The 18214-nt window shown below is 42.1% G+C and overlaps 1 protein-coding gene across 3 annotated transcripts in view; it reads right to left on the reverse strand.

The window, feature by feature from the left end:
• The window catches only part of ARHGAP4 (Rho GTPase activating protein 4), an 86324-nt gene that overhangs the window by 42542 nt on the left and 25568 nt on the right, over positions 1–18214 (reverse strand). For 2 of the 3 annotated variants that reach the window (XM_069943485.1, XM_069943484.1), the window contains exon 2: positions 4861–5050. In XM_069943485.1, coding sequence (XP_069799586.1) covers positions 4861–5050 — 190 coding nt within the window. Of the gene's footprint in view, positions 1–1118; positions 1246–4860; positions 5051–18214 lie in introns of those variants that run through there. The other variant, XM_069943486.1, reaches the window with a different exon arrangement.

An 18214-nucleotide genomic window follows, 5' to 3' on the forward strand; every position in this document is an offset into this window, starting at 1 on the left:
AATGAAGCTGCTCAGAGGGCGGGTATATAAGAGAAGCCAGGAGGGCAGATAGCTCTCTCTGGCTGGGGACACAGAAAGCCTGTCTGTGAGAGATTGGTGTGAGTAGTAAAGGTTGCTTAAGTGTTTGGTAAGCTGGCAGGGAGCAGCTCTCCAGCTGATAGTCAGGATACCTGAATGTATAGTAAGTGCCGGACAGGCAAGGATTTTCTTTCGTTGCTGTTTTGTTCTATTTTCTGCTTGCAACCTTTTAAATAAACCTGACTACGTGTCAGACTGCACCTATGTATGCTGTTGGCCTGATTTGGATGAACCAGATACGTGTCCTTTGACCCCAGCAAAGGCGATCCCAGTGACTTATATCACATTATGTTCTACAGAAGGGCAACAATATATTAAAAGGTTTTCAATGGCAGAAGTAACCCTTAAAAACCACATTGAAATTGACTTTTGATCCAGTCATAAAGCAGCTTAGAAGAAAGCTCAGGAGAGGTAAACTGTTACAAGCTACCTAATAGATTTCACTGGGAATAGGACACTGCTGGAGGCTGTAGAAGAGAAACTAACATACAGTTTTAATAAAGATCTATGACAAAATGTCATAGTAAGTGCAAAGTATGGATAAAAAAAGACAATAAAAGCTGTCAATAACCTTAAAAGGGGTACTCCAGCGAAATGTTTTTGCCCAGTAATTGAAACACATTACAAAGTTATATAACTTTGCAATATGCTTCATTCACCTGCCCCCCCCTACTTCCCTATCTTTTACCCCCTCAACCTCCCACCAGGAAGTGAAGTAAACTCATTTTTACCTAATGACTGTTGACCCCAGGCTTTTCTGTGGCAGCCATTATGTTTTTGAAGGGAGCACACACAGTGCATTTTGCTGGATGCAGTGGTGCTCCTGCATCGGGGTAGAGGTTTGGACACTAGTAAAATCCCCCAGCCAGGGGTTACTTGTATTTAAAAGGGTACTCCAGCGAAAAGCTTTTCCCCAGTAATTGAAAACACATTACAAAGTTATATAACTTTGTAATATGCTTCAAACACCTATCTGCCCCGCTTCCCGATCCTTTACCCCCTTAACCTCCCACCAGAAAGTGAAGTAAACTCATTCTTACCTAATAACTGTTTACCTGAGGCTTTTCAGTGGCAGCCATTTTGTGACAATGGCATCATCAAGGGGGAGGCTGGTCTAAGCCCTGTTAAGCCAGCCTCCATTTGTCAGATGACTCAGGTTGCTCAGCTCTGATTAGCTGAGCAAGCTGTAAGCCATCTAACAGTTCTACAGAGTCAGTTAGACATCACAGGAGACAAAGTGCATCATGGGAAACCCCCAACCAGGAAGCTGTGCAAATGCAGATGATGTCATTGTCACAAAATGGCTGCCACAGAACAGCCTGGGTAATAATTAGGTAAGAATGAGTTTACTTCACTTCCTGGTGGGAGGTTGCGGGGGGAAAGATAGGGAAGGGGGGCAATTAGGTGACTGAAGCATATTACAAAGTTATATAACTTTGTAATGTGTTTCAATTACTGGGGAAAAAGCTTTTCGCTGGAGTACCCCTTTAACTTCAAACACTCAAATTTACTTAAACCATTAGCTTCTAAAAACACTAGACCTGAACTCTTATAGGTAATGCTATATCCAACCACTTCAGATATTCAGATTGTCAGAAACCTCTATAGTCCCCTCATTATAGTTAGTTTCCCCATTACTAATTTTGTAATTTCAAAATTTCCTTGTGTTCTTTCTATTCTTGAAGAAAATTTTATCCCCATGCTTAACAGTTATTGCCATTTCTTCCTCTTTTGAGGCTTTAGCAGCATAAATAATCTACAGGCCTCCTTCTGCTAATTTGTTTATAACTTTCTGTCAGCTACACTTCCTTTTTATATCTTATTTACTGTAGGTACTGGTTTTCAAGTAAACTAGAACTATCGTTTCTTCCTTTTATTTTTGCTAATAGGTTGACCTATAGTTTAGTAGTCTGCCATCTATGGCGGTTTTGTGACATGCAAATCGGCCGTTGTATGCAGTGGAGGCAGGCCCAGCGCCCCCAGTACACCAATATCCCCTCCCCACGGTGACGTGGCCAGACTTGATTTGTTGTATCCAAACCAGTATGGCTTTACTGTGGGCAGATCTGTGTGCAACTTCACTTGGTCACAAAAGAGCTGAATAAAGGTGGTGCCGTCGATATGGCCTACCTGGACTTCAGCAAAGCCTCTTATACAATTCCCCATAAAGAGCTCATAGACAAGTTAGTTAAAATTGGACTTAAAGGGGCATTCCCCCAAAAATAATTTTTGCATTCATAAATTTCCCACCCATAGCTTTTCATCTTTCCAATATAAAGTTATTATGGATTCTGCATAGTTTTACTGCTTTTTAGCTACACTCACCCCCTTTGGACCTATAAAATCATCAAAACTCAGTCCACTCCAACACTGCTCTCTGCTCCTGGCCCGCACCGTCTGTGTCGGGGATTACTTCTAACCCTGCACACTGAAGTGACTGAGGACAGGTGGCCCCTGTACCACTGATGATCACTGTATGTCTCCCTCTCTGACAGCAGCCCCCCCTGGAGGCCCCTGCCCAGAGCTCACCCGCGTCGCTTCTCTGCTCCTCTCATTGCACCCCCACGGTGCTCACAGCAGCTGCCCCCTTCCCCCCAGAGCTCACCAGCAGCTGCCAGCGGCGCTTCTCTGCTTCTATCATTGCACCCCCATGGAGCTCATCTGTCGGCCACTCGCAGCTCTCGTTAGATTGCAGCACCAAACCCCAAACTCATCTGTGGCCCCCCACCCTTAACTCTGCTTTCTCACCTCTGCAACTGTGCTACTTCACTATCTCAGCTCTGCTACTTCACTGTCTCAGCTCTGCCATATCAAGTGGATATCCGCTTTGCTACATCATGGACCAATCAGGCATTAGCATTGCATGATGGGAAATGTAGTTTCCTGGCTGGCACCATCTTGACCATCTTTTAAACAAAAAACCTTGTAACTCAGGAACAGCGGCAGCTAGAAAGACGAGAGACAGCTCAAAATACTCAGGGGGACTAGGTGAGTAAGACCAGTTAGGTTAGGGAACATTTCATTTTTTCTATCTCTTGGGGGAAATACACCTTTAACCCCTGGATAGTTCAGTGGATTTGTGGTTGGCTAAAGGATAGATACCAGAGAGTCGTTGTTATTGGTGTATATTCCAAGCAGAGACTGGTTATAAGTGGTATGCCACAGGGGTCTGTTCTGGGTCCTGTTCTTTTTAATATGCTTGGAAGAGATATAGGAGAAGGTTTGGTAGGTAAAGTTTGTCTGTTTGTTGATTACACAAAAGTGTGAACTAGGGTTGATATTTCTGGAGGTGTCAGTAATATGAACAATGATTTACCTAAATAGGTGGTCAAGACAAAAGAAACTGGAGTTCAATGTAATCCAAATGTAAAATAATGCACTTAAGGAGAAGGAAACTTCTATCGGCAGTTCTGTGTTAGCAAAGACTTCAAGGATTTAGGGGAGTGATGTCTGACAGACTTGATATCTTTGGGTAACAGTGTGGTGGTGTTTGTCAGTCACTATGTGGTAATATTATTGGATAAGTATATTATCCAGTCATTATGGTGATAATATGCTGGCATGATGGGGCAGTACTACTTGACTCTTTTATAGTGCTATAGTTGGTCTCAGTATTCTGGCATTTGGTCAGTTTAACAGTCAAAAGTGAAAGGAAAAAAGTGACAACCAGCCCCATATGGCAGCCCTTTTGAGGTTTGTCACTTTCTGTAACCCAAACAGCAGTGGTATTGTGGTGTTAGGATGTGCTAGCACAGGCCTCCCAAGGCTTAAGAGAAACCAGAACATTAAGGGTACAAACCCACACACCGTATACACAGCAGATACGCAACAAATACGCAGCAAATACGCAGCAGATTTGTTGGTACAGATTTGATGCTGTGTTCAGTTATTTAGATATAATCTGCTGCGTTTTTGCTGCGTATTTGCTGCGTGTTTGCTGCGTATTTGCTGCGTATCGCAGCAGTAAATACGCTGCTTATACGGTGTGTGGGTTTATACCCTAAGGGTACTATTACACGGGCCGATGGGGGCCCGATAATAAATGTAAACGAATGCCGATCTGCTAGATCAGCGCTCGTTTTATGGGCCTATTATACGGCCTGATAATCGTTTAACAAGGGCTCAGGGACATAGTTACTGATGTCCTTGCAGCCCATGTTTAAACTTTATACATTACCTGTCCAGGCTGCAGGGCTCCTCTTGTGGTCCGCTTCTACTCGGGTCCATGTGCTCCAGCTTCAGAGCGGCCTATCTTAGCTGACAGGCCGCTCAGCCAATCACTGGCCGCGGCGGTCCCGGACAGTGATTGGCTAAGTGGCCTGTCAGCTGAGACAGGCTGCTCTGAAGCTGGAGCACGCGGGACCCGGGGAGAAGCACAGAGCAAGAGGAGCCCTGCAGCCTGGATAGGTAATGTATTCTTTTTTGCATTTCGTCAGCGCTGGCCCGATGACGCTCGACAATTATAGGTCAGAACCTATATCAACGATCAGCCGATGACAACGATCATCGACTAATTGTTGTCTTTATTACGCGGAACGACAATTGGCCGGATAGGGCCGATTTGGACGATTATCGTTTCGTGTTATAGTACCCTAAGAAACCCTATATACTGATTGGAATGCCTTTAGTATGGTAACTGCACCCTATCAGAAGATTTGTTAAGAAGAAATTTTAGGGTTCAGGTCTGACATTTACTATCAGGGAACTGTAGATAAAAAGAAGTGACTCCCCTTTAAACTTCCGGATTCCTAAATTGTTTGTAGCATTTGTTTAGACCATTACCTTTGGTGTTCCTTCGAGTTGCGGATTTTTGAGGAGAAGCGATCACACAGCTTCTCAAGGCTGCGGGAATATTCAAGGTTGATCTCGGCTTTTCTGCGCAGGAATTCGCTCAGTTCTTGCAGTAACTGCTGACGGTGTTCCACCTGAGCATCAATGCATTTCCCTTGCTCAATCAGCTGGCTGCGGATCTCTAAGGAGAGGAAGAAAACGTGTCCATGTAACATGGTAACAATAAAAAAGTATTTTTATTTATATGTACAGGATGATGGTTCTAATAAGCCTATAGGGTTACATTTAGACACAGGTTACCTTGTTATTTACATAGCACCAATGTTATATTGCAGTACTGTAAATGTTCGCATTGTTCTCCTAGTGCAGACAGTGCTCCCCTTGTTTCCACTGCTGAGCAGCCCAGTCAGTGAGAATGCAGCATGATTGCTTTTAAAGGAGTTTTTGCACAATTGACATTTATTACATATCCAAAGAATAGGTTATAAATGTGTAATTGCTGCGGCCCCTACCAGCAGAACCCTCATGAATCACTAGAATGGGAGACCTGAGCACCCTGTCCCTGCATGACTGCAGTAAGAAGCTTGCAATGAGATGCAGCTGAGCCAGTGCCGCTCCATCCAAATTGTAAGGGACTGACAGAGCCACTGAATATAGCGCTAAGATCTTTATTTCACCCCTCACAAGATTGACCTTAACTAAAACTCCTCCTGCAGTAAAGAGAAACGAGGATGAAGGGGAGTTAGGAAGCTGGGTCCCCCAAGTGAGGTCCTTAGCAATCAGACATTTATCTCTATCTATCCTGTGTATTGCTAATAAATGATAATTGTGGGATAACCTCTTTAAAGGAGAACTCCGGCCAAACGTATTTTTAATATGTTATTACAAAAGAAAAGTTAGACACTACTTATGGGAAATGCACATATAGTGCTATTTCCCTCAATTTAGTACATCAGGCAGGCTTGTGACATCACGACCCGGTCTATAGCTGAAGGATCCAGCAGGGGCGCAGTATATATGGAAATTCCATTTAAAAAATGACAAGTTTTACATGTAATTTCTACATATACTGCGCCCCCTGCTGGACCCTTCAGAGTCGAGACATCACATTTTTATTTTTAGAGAAATTGAAGCCTGCCTGATCTACTAAATTGAGGGAAATAGCACTATATGTGCATTTCCCATAATTGGTGTACATTAGGAATTTGTCTAACATTGCCTATGTAATAATAATAATAATAATAATAATAATAATAATAATAATAATAAAAAATGCATTTTGGACGGAGTTGTCCTTTAAGATCTGTTACGCCGCAGTTCCAGGTTGAAACGGATAATAAATGCTCTGTATATATTACCTCTATAGAAGTACCATTGGTGTTTCCAGGCCTTTGACAGTAGTAAAAGGGCAGCTATCAGCTTTATTCTTGCAACCACAAATATCAGACCCCATTATAAAGGCATTGGGATAAGGTTCCCTTTACTTCCAATTAAATTACAAATTAAAAGAAATACAAAACAATAAACTGTGCCCACTTGCTGAATCATGCTTCCCAACTGTGCCCTTCAGAGACATCAAATACGTCACCAACACATCTCATGGATGTATATGGACGTTAATAAGTCAGTTTTCTCCACAACTTCTCATCCGATTGCCATATCCTCCTGATTCGTCCATGATGTCCAGTAAACCTTATATCTCTGACGAATGCCCTCTCCATGAGCTGTCACAGTGTTGGCATCTAAAGTACACTAATGCCACAATTGTATCAATTTACAGACAAGAGATTTGCCCGTGCTGGTTATTCTTAAAAGTCTGACTGAGGTTCACGCGCCGAGTGGTCTTGCTCTTGCCTCCTTGTATCATCCTATTCACCGGGAGATGTTTATCCGTACAGTCGTGTTACCCTGCGGGCTAAGATTCAGCCTCTTTCGCTCGCTTGCACAGGAATTCTACTGCTAGGACATGACAGCTCTCACTATGTGTAACAAAAGACACTGACTGCATGACCCCCCCAGAACTTCAAGCAGTTGTGGTGGTCACCCATGCTTGAAAAGAAGGAGGGGGCACAATTAGAGAACAGTTTGCACTTTCTTTGGTGAAATATTCCTGGAGCCTTGCTAGAAAAAAAAAAAAAAAAATTATATATATAATGTTGTTGTTCTTCGGTAACTCGGATAGGTCTTTTCATAGTCCTCATGCAACCACGTATGGCCTGGGTGGGGTAAAAGTGACAAGAGAACTGTAATAAAACTATATGCCTAAAACTACATACACAAAGCCACCTAGTATACAAGAATGTACTCTCTTTTCCCCTTTGTCAGACAATTCTGTCTTTTTCTCACAGTCACTTGTGTGCCAGAGAGAAGTCATACCAAAGAGGCAGCCAATGTGAAGGGGATTTGGTCTCCATAGCTGCTGAAATGTTAGAAAAAGAATGCACTACATACAAATGGGATGGGGGCAACAGAACCCCCTATTGTGTATGGTTACTTAGAATAGTATCAAGCCACATCGAAAAGATGCAACATTTTATCACGGCTAGGGTCCCTCCCATCCTCTATGTAAATGACTACCTGTGTCTAGGCAAAGGGATGAAACACCTGTACCTAGGTAGAAACACCTACATGAATTATAACATGCACCTTAGGAAGTGGGACATGCAAAGCAGCTCTTTGAGGTCACCTTAAGGGTACAAACACACACACACAGCGTATACGCAGCAGATACACAGCAGATTTGATGCTGTGTTCAGTTATTTAGATCTAATCTGCTGCGTATCGCAGTAGTAAATACGCAGCATATACGCCGTGTGTTTGTACCCTAAGGGTAGCTTCACGCGTACCGTACTGCAGCAGATTTTCTGCTGCGGATCTGCAGCAGATTTTACTAAATGAATGAACACAGAATTAAATCCGCACTGTCAAATCTGCTGCGGATCCGCAGCAGATTTGATGGTGCAGATTTGATGCGGCGTTCATACATTTAGTCAAATCTGCTGCGGATCCGCAGCAGAAAGTCCGCTGCGATACAGTATGTGTGGAGCTAACCTGACAGAGTAATTTTTTGACTATTAAGAAGCCTTAGGACATGACTGGGGATTTAATAACTTAAAAAAGCTGTCTAGATATAGGTTAAGTCTCTTTCTGGGGGTGTCTGGAGTCGCTGACTTGCTAAAGGTGAAGAGAGAGAGAGAGTTATTTTGCACATCCTGCATCTCAGAATATAAGCCTCCACATGTCTTGGTGCCACTTTTCTTGTGATTTGTTTCTATTAAAAAAAATATATATCTTCTGGTACCTATCAGCTGCTGTATGTCCTGCAGGAAGTGGTGTATTCTTTCCAGTCTGGAGATCTTTATAGAATCCTGCTATAAGGATTTGCTACTGCTCTCAAAGTGTGCAGAAGTAATTTACAAATCTGTATAACTTTCTGATACCAGTTGATTTAAAAAGTTTTTTTTTCCTTTAACAGAGTACCCCTTTAAGGTGGCCATACACCTCCAACATTTGTTGACATCAATCTTTCTAGATACCCTAAACACGAGTGCTCTGTATGGTCACATAATCCTCTCGCCCAAAAATATAAGGATCAGGGACTTGAAAGCCAACATACCCAACTCTCCACCACTTCATTTGTCCAGGAAGATTCAGGAGGCTCCATACACACTAGACAAATTGGTGGGTTTAGACAATGTCTCTCTAATACAGGGAAGGGGAATCTTCTGCCCTCTAGCTGCTGCAAAATTCCCATCCAGTCTGGACACCCAAAGCTTTAGCTCTAATGTGTATGGGAACTTTTAGATAATTCACTGCCTACAACTAAACAAACAACTAAGAGTATAGTTAAAAAGCAGCAAAAGCAAATGATGTGGTGTAATAAATGTTTCTGTGGTGTCTGCTATGTTTAGATAGTAAATGGTATCATTAACCTCAATATATGGTCATATGGGGGATCTGTAGGAAAGTTGTGGTTAGGAGAGCTGCAGGGTTTACTAATGCAGTAATAATTTAGGATAATAAAGTACTGGTATCCTACATCCCATTTCCTATAAGAAGGTATACCCGCCATAGTATCTGATGGGATATAGCTAGGATATGTTGTCACATAAGGACCTTTTACACAGGCCGATTATGGGCCAGGAGCGTTGCTAGAAACACTCCTACGGCTGATATTCGGCCTATGTAAAATTGACACTGATCAGCCGAGGACGGGGAAAATGCCCGATTCTTGGCTGATCGGGTCTTTAGAGCAATCTTTTAAATTTACTGTTCTCGGGCACATCTGTGCTATCAGTTTCCCAGGCTGCACAAACAATACAAGGATCATTCGTGCAGCCCAGGCCCATTGATTTGTTGTGCCATGTAAAGGCACTGCTAACAAGCGCCAATCTCGCTGATCGAGGCTCCTTTGCACACCTGCGGCCAACATCTAAACAGACCCTAAGGCTACATTTGAATGGACAGTATTTGCAGCAGGTTTATTGCTGCATGTTTTTAGTTTACTTATGTTTGCTTTAGGCTTCAAACTCATAAGAAAAGACACAACATGCAAGATGAAAACATGAGTCTGAAAAGACTGCACGTGTGAATGGACCCTAAAACATTATTTAAACAAAGATCTGGCCTTTAGTTGTTTTGCAACTAAAGGTCACAGCTTTCCTTGGAGGCTTCTAGTTCCATCCAGTGTAATAATTCTCCCTGACCCCTTACAGACCCCAGTAAGCATAGCAAGATTATCAGGAAAGCCAGCAGCACTGATATAATTCATTGGAACTGGAGATGGTAAGTTGCAACCAAGGTGCTATGACAAACCATCACCCAGTCACTCAGCAGACACTTCTCTACTCTCCCCTACAGTCTTTCTTGTATTTGTTATTTCCCATATGATGCCCCAAGGCCTTCCGTGTCTGCTTGGATTAGCAAACAAGCAGTCCTACAATAAAGTAGATACATCCACATGACTGCCCACATCCTAAGGATGTAAACCCCCTATTATCATTTGCATTAAAGTGACTGTCCAGTCATAGTCTTAAAAATTATATATTAATCAGTACCAGTAGGCGATGTGCATTTTGCTATTTATTTATTGGCTTGTTTATTTATAACATATTTTTGACAGCTTTTAGCTCAGCTACATTTGGCCGAGCTGTGATCTGTGACTACAGTATAGCTACAGAGTGTGTGAGGTGGTCTTAGACAACCTCCTGATTTCTCATTGGTTCAGACAGCTCCACCCTCCCTCCGCCCAGCTCTGCCTCTTCTGATTGGCTGCGGTTTATAAGAACAAGTATCACAAGCTCAGCAGGAAGCAGTGCAGAGAATGGTGATTTCCAGAACAAACTACACGCTAAACAAAGGCTGCACATTATTTGAAGTAAATTATTCTTAGCAAGCAGGAAGCTGAGGGTCACTTTAATTTTACTGTAAGGCACCACGTACTAATATATCATGTAAAATCTAAACTACTAATAAGGATGATGATGATGATGGTGATAATGTTGCTATTAACAGCCGCAGTCTGACTGCACGGTGCTCTTTTATTGCAAATCAGCATGGGACAACTGGTGACATATCCTATGACCTTTACAATGCAAAGAAAACAGAGAGCTTTAGCACAGCGGTATTATATACTATCTATAAATAGCCTAAAGAGGCAACCTACCTGAAGAGAATACCCAGACAGCTTCACACCACATACTGCTATAATGTATTCTTATAACCTTGAGGCACAGCGGTACTGACCCTTAGTAATGCAAATGTTCACAATTTTCAGCTACATGTGGTTTTTACAGACTAGCTGGATAATCTTCTCCTAAAACTATGTGCCGTTTTCTCTATTATTCCTCCTGGAAATATATAAATCAATTAACTGGGCCTGAGTGATGTATAGGGATTAACCTAAACAGCAAGGGAGTTCATTATTAATTTATCCTTTCACTTCCAGGAGCAGCATTCATTATTCTGCTCTTTGCTACTGGAAATGTATCATCAGAAAATAAAAATCTTAATTAAACAATAGGTTATGTTAAACATATTCATGAATTATTTGGGATTTTTTTTCAAAATTTTCTATTTTACGGTCTACATTTTTAAAGGATTCTGAAATCTTGCAGTTTCCGTTCTCACCACTAGGTCTAAGCTGGGACTTTCTGTTCTGTGTGAGGTGATAAGAAGAGACTGCTGTAAAGTGATCTGCACAGAATTACTGTAGCACCTGTAGATAGATAGCACCAGTGTAAGGGCCATATTACATGGCCCGATCACTAATGTAAGCAAGCGCCAATCTACTAGATCACCCCTACTGCACTGAGCCTATTACACGGCTCAATAATTGTGCAGCAAAGGCTGTATATAGATCATTAGCGATGTCCGTGCCACCTTTAAAAGTGTAAAATAATAAAGTTTATACATACATGTCCACGCTCCCTATGTTCTCCTCGCCTTCTGCCCGCTGCTGATGCTAGAACTTCAGAGCCAGTCACTGAAGTGAACGGTAAATTAGCCAATCACTGGTCACAATGGTCCCCCCCTCGGCCAGTAATTGGCTGAGCAACCTTTCACTTTAGAGACAAGGTCAGAAGTTCCAGTGGCAGCTACAGGGACCATGCAGGACCAAGTGTGGACAGGTATGTATAAGTCATTATTTTTCTCTACACAGTCATCAGTCATTGGCTACGTCTAACAGCAATGTGCATGTAGCAGCCGATGTTTTTCAGGCTGGAATAAGCAACAACGATCAGCTGATGATCATTTCATTGTTCTATCGCTATCTTTATAACACGGATTGATAATCTGTCAAATGGTCCCGATTTTGCAGATCATCGCTCCATGTAATAGGGCCCTAAGATAATAGCAGCTCCCTGTGAAATTTCCTCTTCAAAGGTCACAGAGTAAGCTCAGTTATGATTCCCATTCATATATATAGGACAGATCCTACCTCTATAGCGGACATGCTGTAAAGCACATCGCTAAATGCTTTTAAAAACAGCTCAGGAAAGATGGCTGCCACCACAATAATGACTGAAAAATAAAAAAAAACTAAAAAAAATATAGAAACAGATTAGAAAAATAAAAAGGTCTTAGTACCTGTCTCTAATCAGTAAAAAAAATCTAAGCGAAACATTCCCTTTAACAAGCTTTTCAGCAGACACACGCCTAACTATTTCTCAAATCACTTTACTGTGCAATGTAATAATGACACTTCCTCTACGTAAATCAAAATAGTCAGCTCTGTAGAAACACAGCCATAGATTAACTAAAGGAGGCCCTATTACACAGGCCAATATTAAAGGAACAAGCAAGCGCGTTGTTCCCCACTGCCAACGGGGGGGGGGCTAACCAGACAATCTTTACATTGGCCATAGGAGATAGGGGCGGTCTGCTGCCGCTGCTCTTATTCGATGCAGACCGTCGCTATCTGCATCATTTTCTTTCAACATGTTGAAAGACAACGAACATCTGACATTGTGCATTTCGGCATTACACCAAGCGATTCGGCCAAATGCAGCCGATAATCGCTTGGAGTAATAGGGCCTTAAGGCTGTGGTTACCTCAAGATTACAAGTTACCACCTACTCACAGGATAATTCATAAATGTCTCATTGAAAAGGTGTCTGATGACGAGAATGAAGGTCCTCCATGTAAATGGAGCACTGGTTGAACATGCTCGACTGATGCTCCATTCACATGGGAACCCCAGGTCATGAATTGCAATCTTGGGATAACCCCTTAAGGTGAGTATACACTATAGAACAAACAGACTGTCAAAGGAAACATAAGGGGGGAGATTTATCAAACATGGTGTAAAGTGAAACTGTCTTAATTGCCCCTAGCAACCAATCAGATTCCACCTTTCAGTTTCCAAAGAGTCTGTGAGGAATGAAAGGTGGAATCTGACTGGTTGCTAGGGGCAACTGAGCCAGCTTTGCTTTACACCATGTTCAATAAATCTCCACCTATGTGTACAGCAATATGGAATAAATTAGCCTTCTTGGGTGTGCCTATAGATTCATAAACCATGCGGATAAGTTAAGGGTTGTATCCACCAACGATAGCTCACCCCATTAAGTCATTAACCTAATGACATCAGCCAAATAAACACTGACGTCAGATCGCTGAGGACCAAATTCCATCTCATCAGGTTGAATCCCTTCCTAAACTACAGCTAAAAGGCTCAGTCCCTGGGGATATGGACAATTTAAGGATTGGCCCATTTAGGTCTCCACTAAGAGCTCAACATCTTCTCTCTTGTGTGCTGGAACGGAGAATGACATCTGGTCCTAAGTGCAAGACCCCATACACCATTGCATTGCCTTTTTGAACCACAAGCGTCCTCCCCCTTACTCCAGGAAGCACTAAATGACCTCTACTTTATGAAGTCTGATGTGTGCTGGGTCAGTGGGCTACTAGATTAGAAAGCAGTGCTGTATTTTAGGGTCTCTCGGGCTATATGAGGGAGGGAGTGAATTAATTTTTTCACTTTATGGATACGACTGTAGCATTTCATTTGGAAAGCGTTATACAATACATATAAATGTTGTGTGATCTCAGTCTCGGTATCTGTTTGTTTAGGAAATCTGAGTTTTGCTTCTGAGAAAGTCCATATCGCTCTAAAACGGAGAGCCGAGCTGATAATACTAAGTGCAACGTAAGCAACTTCAGTACACGCCATAAACAACATAACACATAGCACAGCATATTTTAGGTCTTTCACAGCCAAAAATATTCAGATTTTGTAATGTGAGTCAACACCAATCCTTCGCAATTTTACTTAACCATGCCTGAAAGTGGCAGAAGAGGGAGGTGAGTAGGGATGCTAGGAGCAGACAGACAGTAAAGATTTTACTATCTACAGCAGTAGTCCTTAACAGGCAGGGCATGGTGGGAGTTGCTGTTTTTTGTTGGTGTGCCACAGGTTGATGTTCATCAATCTAGACAGTAGGGCTACAAAATCAACCAGACAAAGGGGTTGAGGGGTTATCCAGATTTAGAAAAAGCGCAGCTACTTTCTTACAAAACAGATTCACACCTGTCCCTAGGTTGTGTGTGGTATTGCAATTTAGCTTCATTTACTTCAATGGAATTAAGCTGAAAAGCACAATCATGTCATGTAATGGGCAGCCCAAACAATCTAAGGATCGATCAGGCCGTCCCTCCCGCTGCTCCCCACTTGCATGTAATAGCACAGGCAGCCAGTGGGGAACAAGGGGGAAGCAAGCGCTAACCTGACAGGAGGGAGCTTGCCTGCTCCTCATTATTGTGCCTTGTACGGGTATGTTCACACTGAGGAAAAGCAGCGAAATTCCCGCCTGCCTCAGTGTGTCAACGGGATGCCGCACATGCCTCCTCTCTCTGCGGCTCTTTGCTCAAAGGATTGACATGTCCACCGCTTTAACTCAGTGTGAACATACCCTAACACAGCCTTAATTCCCTAGATCCCTTGGCATAGAGCCTGCTTTGCAATAGATATGCTCTTGAAACTCTGCTAGTATACCATGTCCACCATGAAAAATGGCTGCATTGGCACCATCAGTCAGATTTGATGTCATATCATAGCATATCTACAATTATACTCTAAATGTTTTTGGAAATAAAACCCTTTTTATTCTCAAGCAACACCATGGTGCTGGTAGATCCACTACGCCGGAGACACCCAACAACCCCACTGACTTTTGGGTTCTGCCAAGTTTGCAGCATTTTAGCAGAGAAAATATTATGGCATGACAAGTATTTTTAAGGTAACCTGCAAGAGAAGCACCTGGTGAAGCCTCCACCATAAGTGTAAAACCACCATTAAATGGGCACAATCACTTAAAAAAAATACTTTTGATATGTCCTAGAGACATATGAAAAGTTCCAAATGGTCAGGGTGTTCAGATCACTACCAATTGTTAGATACATACCGGAGAAGTACTTGGCTGTGCGCTTTATTCCACGCTGCACTCTTTTTTCCAAAACACTGCCACCCTTGTCAAGTCAAGAGCACGACCTGTATTACCACACAATGTATAAAAGGGGTACTCTGGGGGAAAAAAAATCTCTTTCAAATTAACTGGTTTCAGAAAGTTATATAGATTTGTGATTTAGTTCTATTTACAAATCTCCAATCTTCCAATACCTATCGACTGCTGCATGTCCTGCAGCAAGTGGTGTAATCTTTCTAGTCTGGAGAGCAGGAGAGGTATACTATGGGGATTTGCTACTACTCTGGACAGTTCCTGTCTCGGACAGAGGTGGCAGTAGAGAGCACTGTGTTAGAATGAAAAGAAACACCACTTCCTGTAGGGCATACAGCAGCTGATAAGTAATTTTTAAAATAGAAGTAAATTACAAATCTATATTAGTTCTGATTTGAAAGAAAAATATTTTCGCCGGAGTACCCCTTTAACAATAGCTGAGCAGTATATAGGGGGGAAAAAAACAGCTATTGTTTTTGTCCAGTCCATTTAAATGACGCCCTATGTGGATTTACAATATATTCCAAAAGTTATTGATGGCAAAAAAAATGCGCAATACTGAAGTCATTGTGTATACAGCTAGAAAAGAAAATGTGATACATTAAAGACATTTGTGGAAAGGTCACAGGAGAGAAATCAAGATGATAGGATATAAAGAGAGCGGCAAGCGATCAATAAGTATAAATATAAACACAAAGACGCAACAAAAGGTGCTGAGGCCATGAGTGACTTCAAGAATACCCAGAATGAGAGTTATCTAGAGCATGAACCATTCCTTATAAGTAATTAGCCTGAAGGCTTAAAAAGAGCCCATCTATTTCCGTGTAGACGACCAAGAATAGAATTCTATATATTCCTGCGTTCTCCTGCCACAGTACGACATCCAGGACCGGAATTACTTTTCACTTCATTATAGGGTGTGATCACCACTCCGGTCCATCCCTATGGTGAAGCTGCTTCTAATCCCGGACAGCAGTCTGATGATTCACTTGGTAATTAGAGGGCAGGGGTCAGTCGTGGAAGAATACTGAGGTCAACTTATTTCTAAGATGACTTTTACTTTTTACTGAATTGCATCTTGAGCCACACAAAAATTACCCTGTTAGGGAAGGATATCAACCCAAGGAGTTCACATAAGGTAGAAGACATTAAAATTAAACCACCCCTTGCTTAGGCGTATCCTGAAGTCCAGGTGCAGAGGCTATAATTGAGACCACAACCTTCCTGCGGTTGCCGGTGCTCGGCATAGCATGACTTTTATCTCTTATTTTATGGGGTCTGTAGGCCCCTCAGGTGCAGAGTTCAGGTGGGTGCAAGTTCTACTCAACTACCTAGAAGTCCTGGTTCACCGTATAGCAAATTTTAGACGACTGATGGCCCTCTACCTGCAGAAAGGACTTTTTTTTACAATGGGGTATAGTGGATAATGTAAATGCAAGATCAGTGGTGAGATCATGGCAAGATTTGGCATCCACCAGAATGAAGAGAATGGCTCCTATGAAAATAAGCTTAAGGGTCATCATTGTCTATAGTATTGTTCATAATAAGAAAATGTATTTCATTTTTTTTAATTATTAAAGGGTTTTTTCCCCGACTCCTGTCCATATGACCAATTAAAGGGATTATCCAGTGTTAGAAAAACATGGCCACTTTCCTTCAGAGACAGCACCACTCTTGTCTCCAGTTCAGGTCTGGTTTATACTTCACTTCAATGGAACTGAGTTGCAAAACCCCGCCCAAACTGGAGAAAAGAGTGGTTCTGTCTCTGAAGAAAAAGTGTTTTTCTAATGCTGGAACCCCTTTAAGTCATTTAGATGGGCCCCCCTCGGTTAGATTGGATGCCCTCCAAGAGACAGAAATACATTTGAATGGCATTCACATATTACAACTTTTGCTCTGTAGTGGCTGCTGCTTGGCTAAATAAAACAAAGGGACACCTGAAATGTATATGATGAGAAAACCTCTGTAGGGCAGAACAATCTATGCATGAATTGGGGGTTAATAAGTATCTCCTTCCTAATAAGCTGCCTTCTTGCCAAGAGTAGACCCTGAGCTACACCCGATTCTTGTGTAAGGTATTATCTGTTTATTTATTCTGTACGTATATGGTCCCTTCTATTTGGCAAGACCATCCCTAAGGATAAATAAATTCTGCATGGTATAGATCACCATTCACATTAGATGTGGGTGGATAGGGCGACGTGGCTGCAGGCCATACAATCTATCTGCTCTCTGTGAACTCACACAAGAAGTGAAAGTATGTCAGAAAGAGGAAGTACAATCACATTTTTAAACTGTTTATTTCCTCCGAAAAGTACAAGGAAACCCTTTATGCAAAGAAAATACGTTCTTGTGAGAATCCTCAATGACAGTTCTGCCTGTATTGTATTCACATAATTGCTTGTTTTACGGGAATACCAATTCCAGTAGTTCTACAATACATCTTAAGGGGCTTAGCACATACTGGTACTGTGCCCAGTGATAGTAAATACACTGTTTAGCAATCTACTGCCTAGGAACAAAGCAATAGGCTGAGCTTCCCAGGCAGTATGTTCGTCTCCATGTAACTGGTGGTCAGTCTCATTATGGTGATGAGCTTCTAGAGTCTCTGCTGTATACAGAATATGTATCAGACTATAAGGTAATGCTGAGGACATTGGCAGCCATATGTAACCACAATGAGGCGACTGGTCTAAGGCTGGTTTCACACCAGCGTAGTGCGGACAATTTTGTGCATCCGTTTTATGGTCACTAAATAGGCATCCATATTTCATAAAGGGTCATATGAGTGAAACCAGCTTTGGGAATATATTTTTATTAGCATATGGCTTTATACACTTGAACAGACACTTGCACTTAGAAATGTTTAAAGAAGCCCTGGGTTTCTAAAGGGCCTTTTACATGGGACAATAATAGTGCAAAAAATTAAATTTAAATTGCTTGAATTTAAGCGAACAATTTGATCGTAATTACAATTGCATTAACCACTTTTCATAGCAATTTATCCTTTCATGTAAAGACCTATCGTTTAAAAGAAAAAAAAAAATCATCATTTGTTGTTTACTAAATGAGCGATTAAACGATTTATCGGTGCGTGTAAAAGGACCCTAACCTAGTGCCCTGAATCTCCAGGCAACTGCCACCCTTTACTGCACCTTCATTCTCCTGCAGATGCAGCCACATGGCATGGTGGACCAGGGAACTGTGGCACTTCAGGCCTACACCCTATGAGGCACCAAGATGGGACCCTAACACTGGTTGTGACGAAATCATGCCTGCCCTGGAACCTGTATCTGCTGCTTCTAGGGTACAGGTCTGAAGAAAGAGCTACTCCATGCATTGTGGGAACAGGGACTAGGTAAGTATTAAAGTATTATGTTGTTTGC

This window comes from Dendropsophus ebraccatus, chromosome 10 (assembly GCF_027789765.1).
Source record: "Dendropsophus ebraccatus isolate aDenEbr1 chromosome 10, aDenEbr1.pat, whole genome shotgun sequence".
Classification (NCBI taxonomy): domain Eukaryota; kingdom Metazoa; phylum Chordata; class Amphibia; order Anura; family Hylidae; genus Dendropsophus; species Dendropsophus ebraccatus.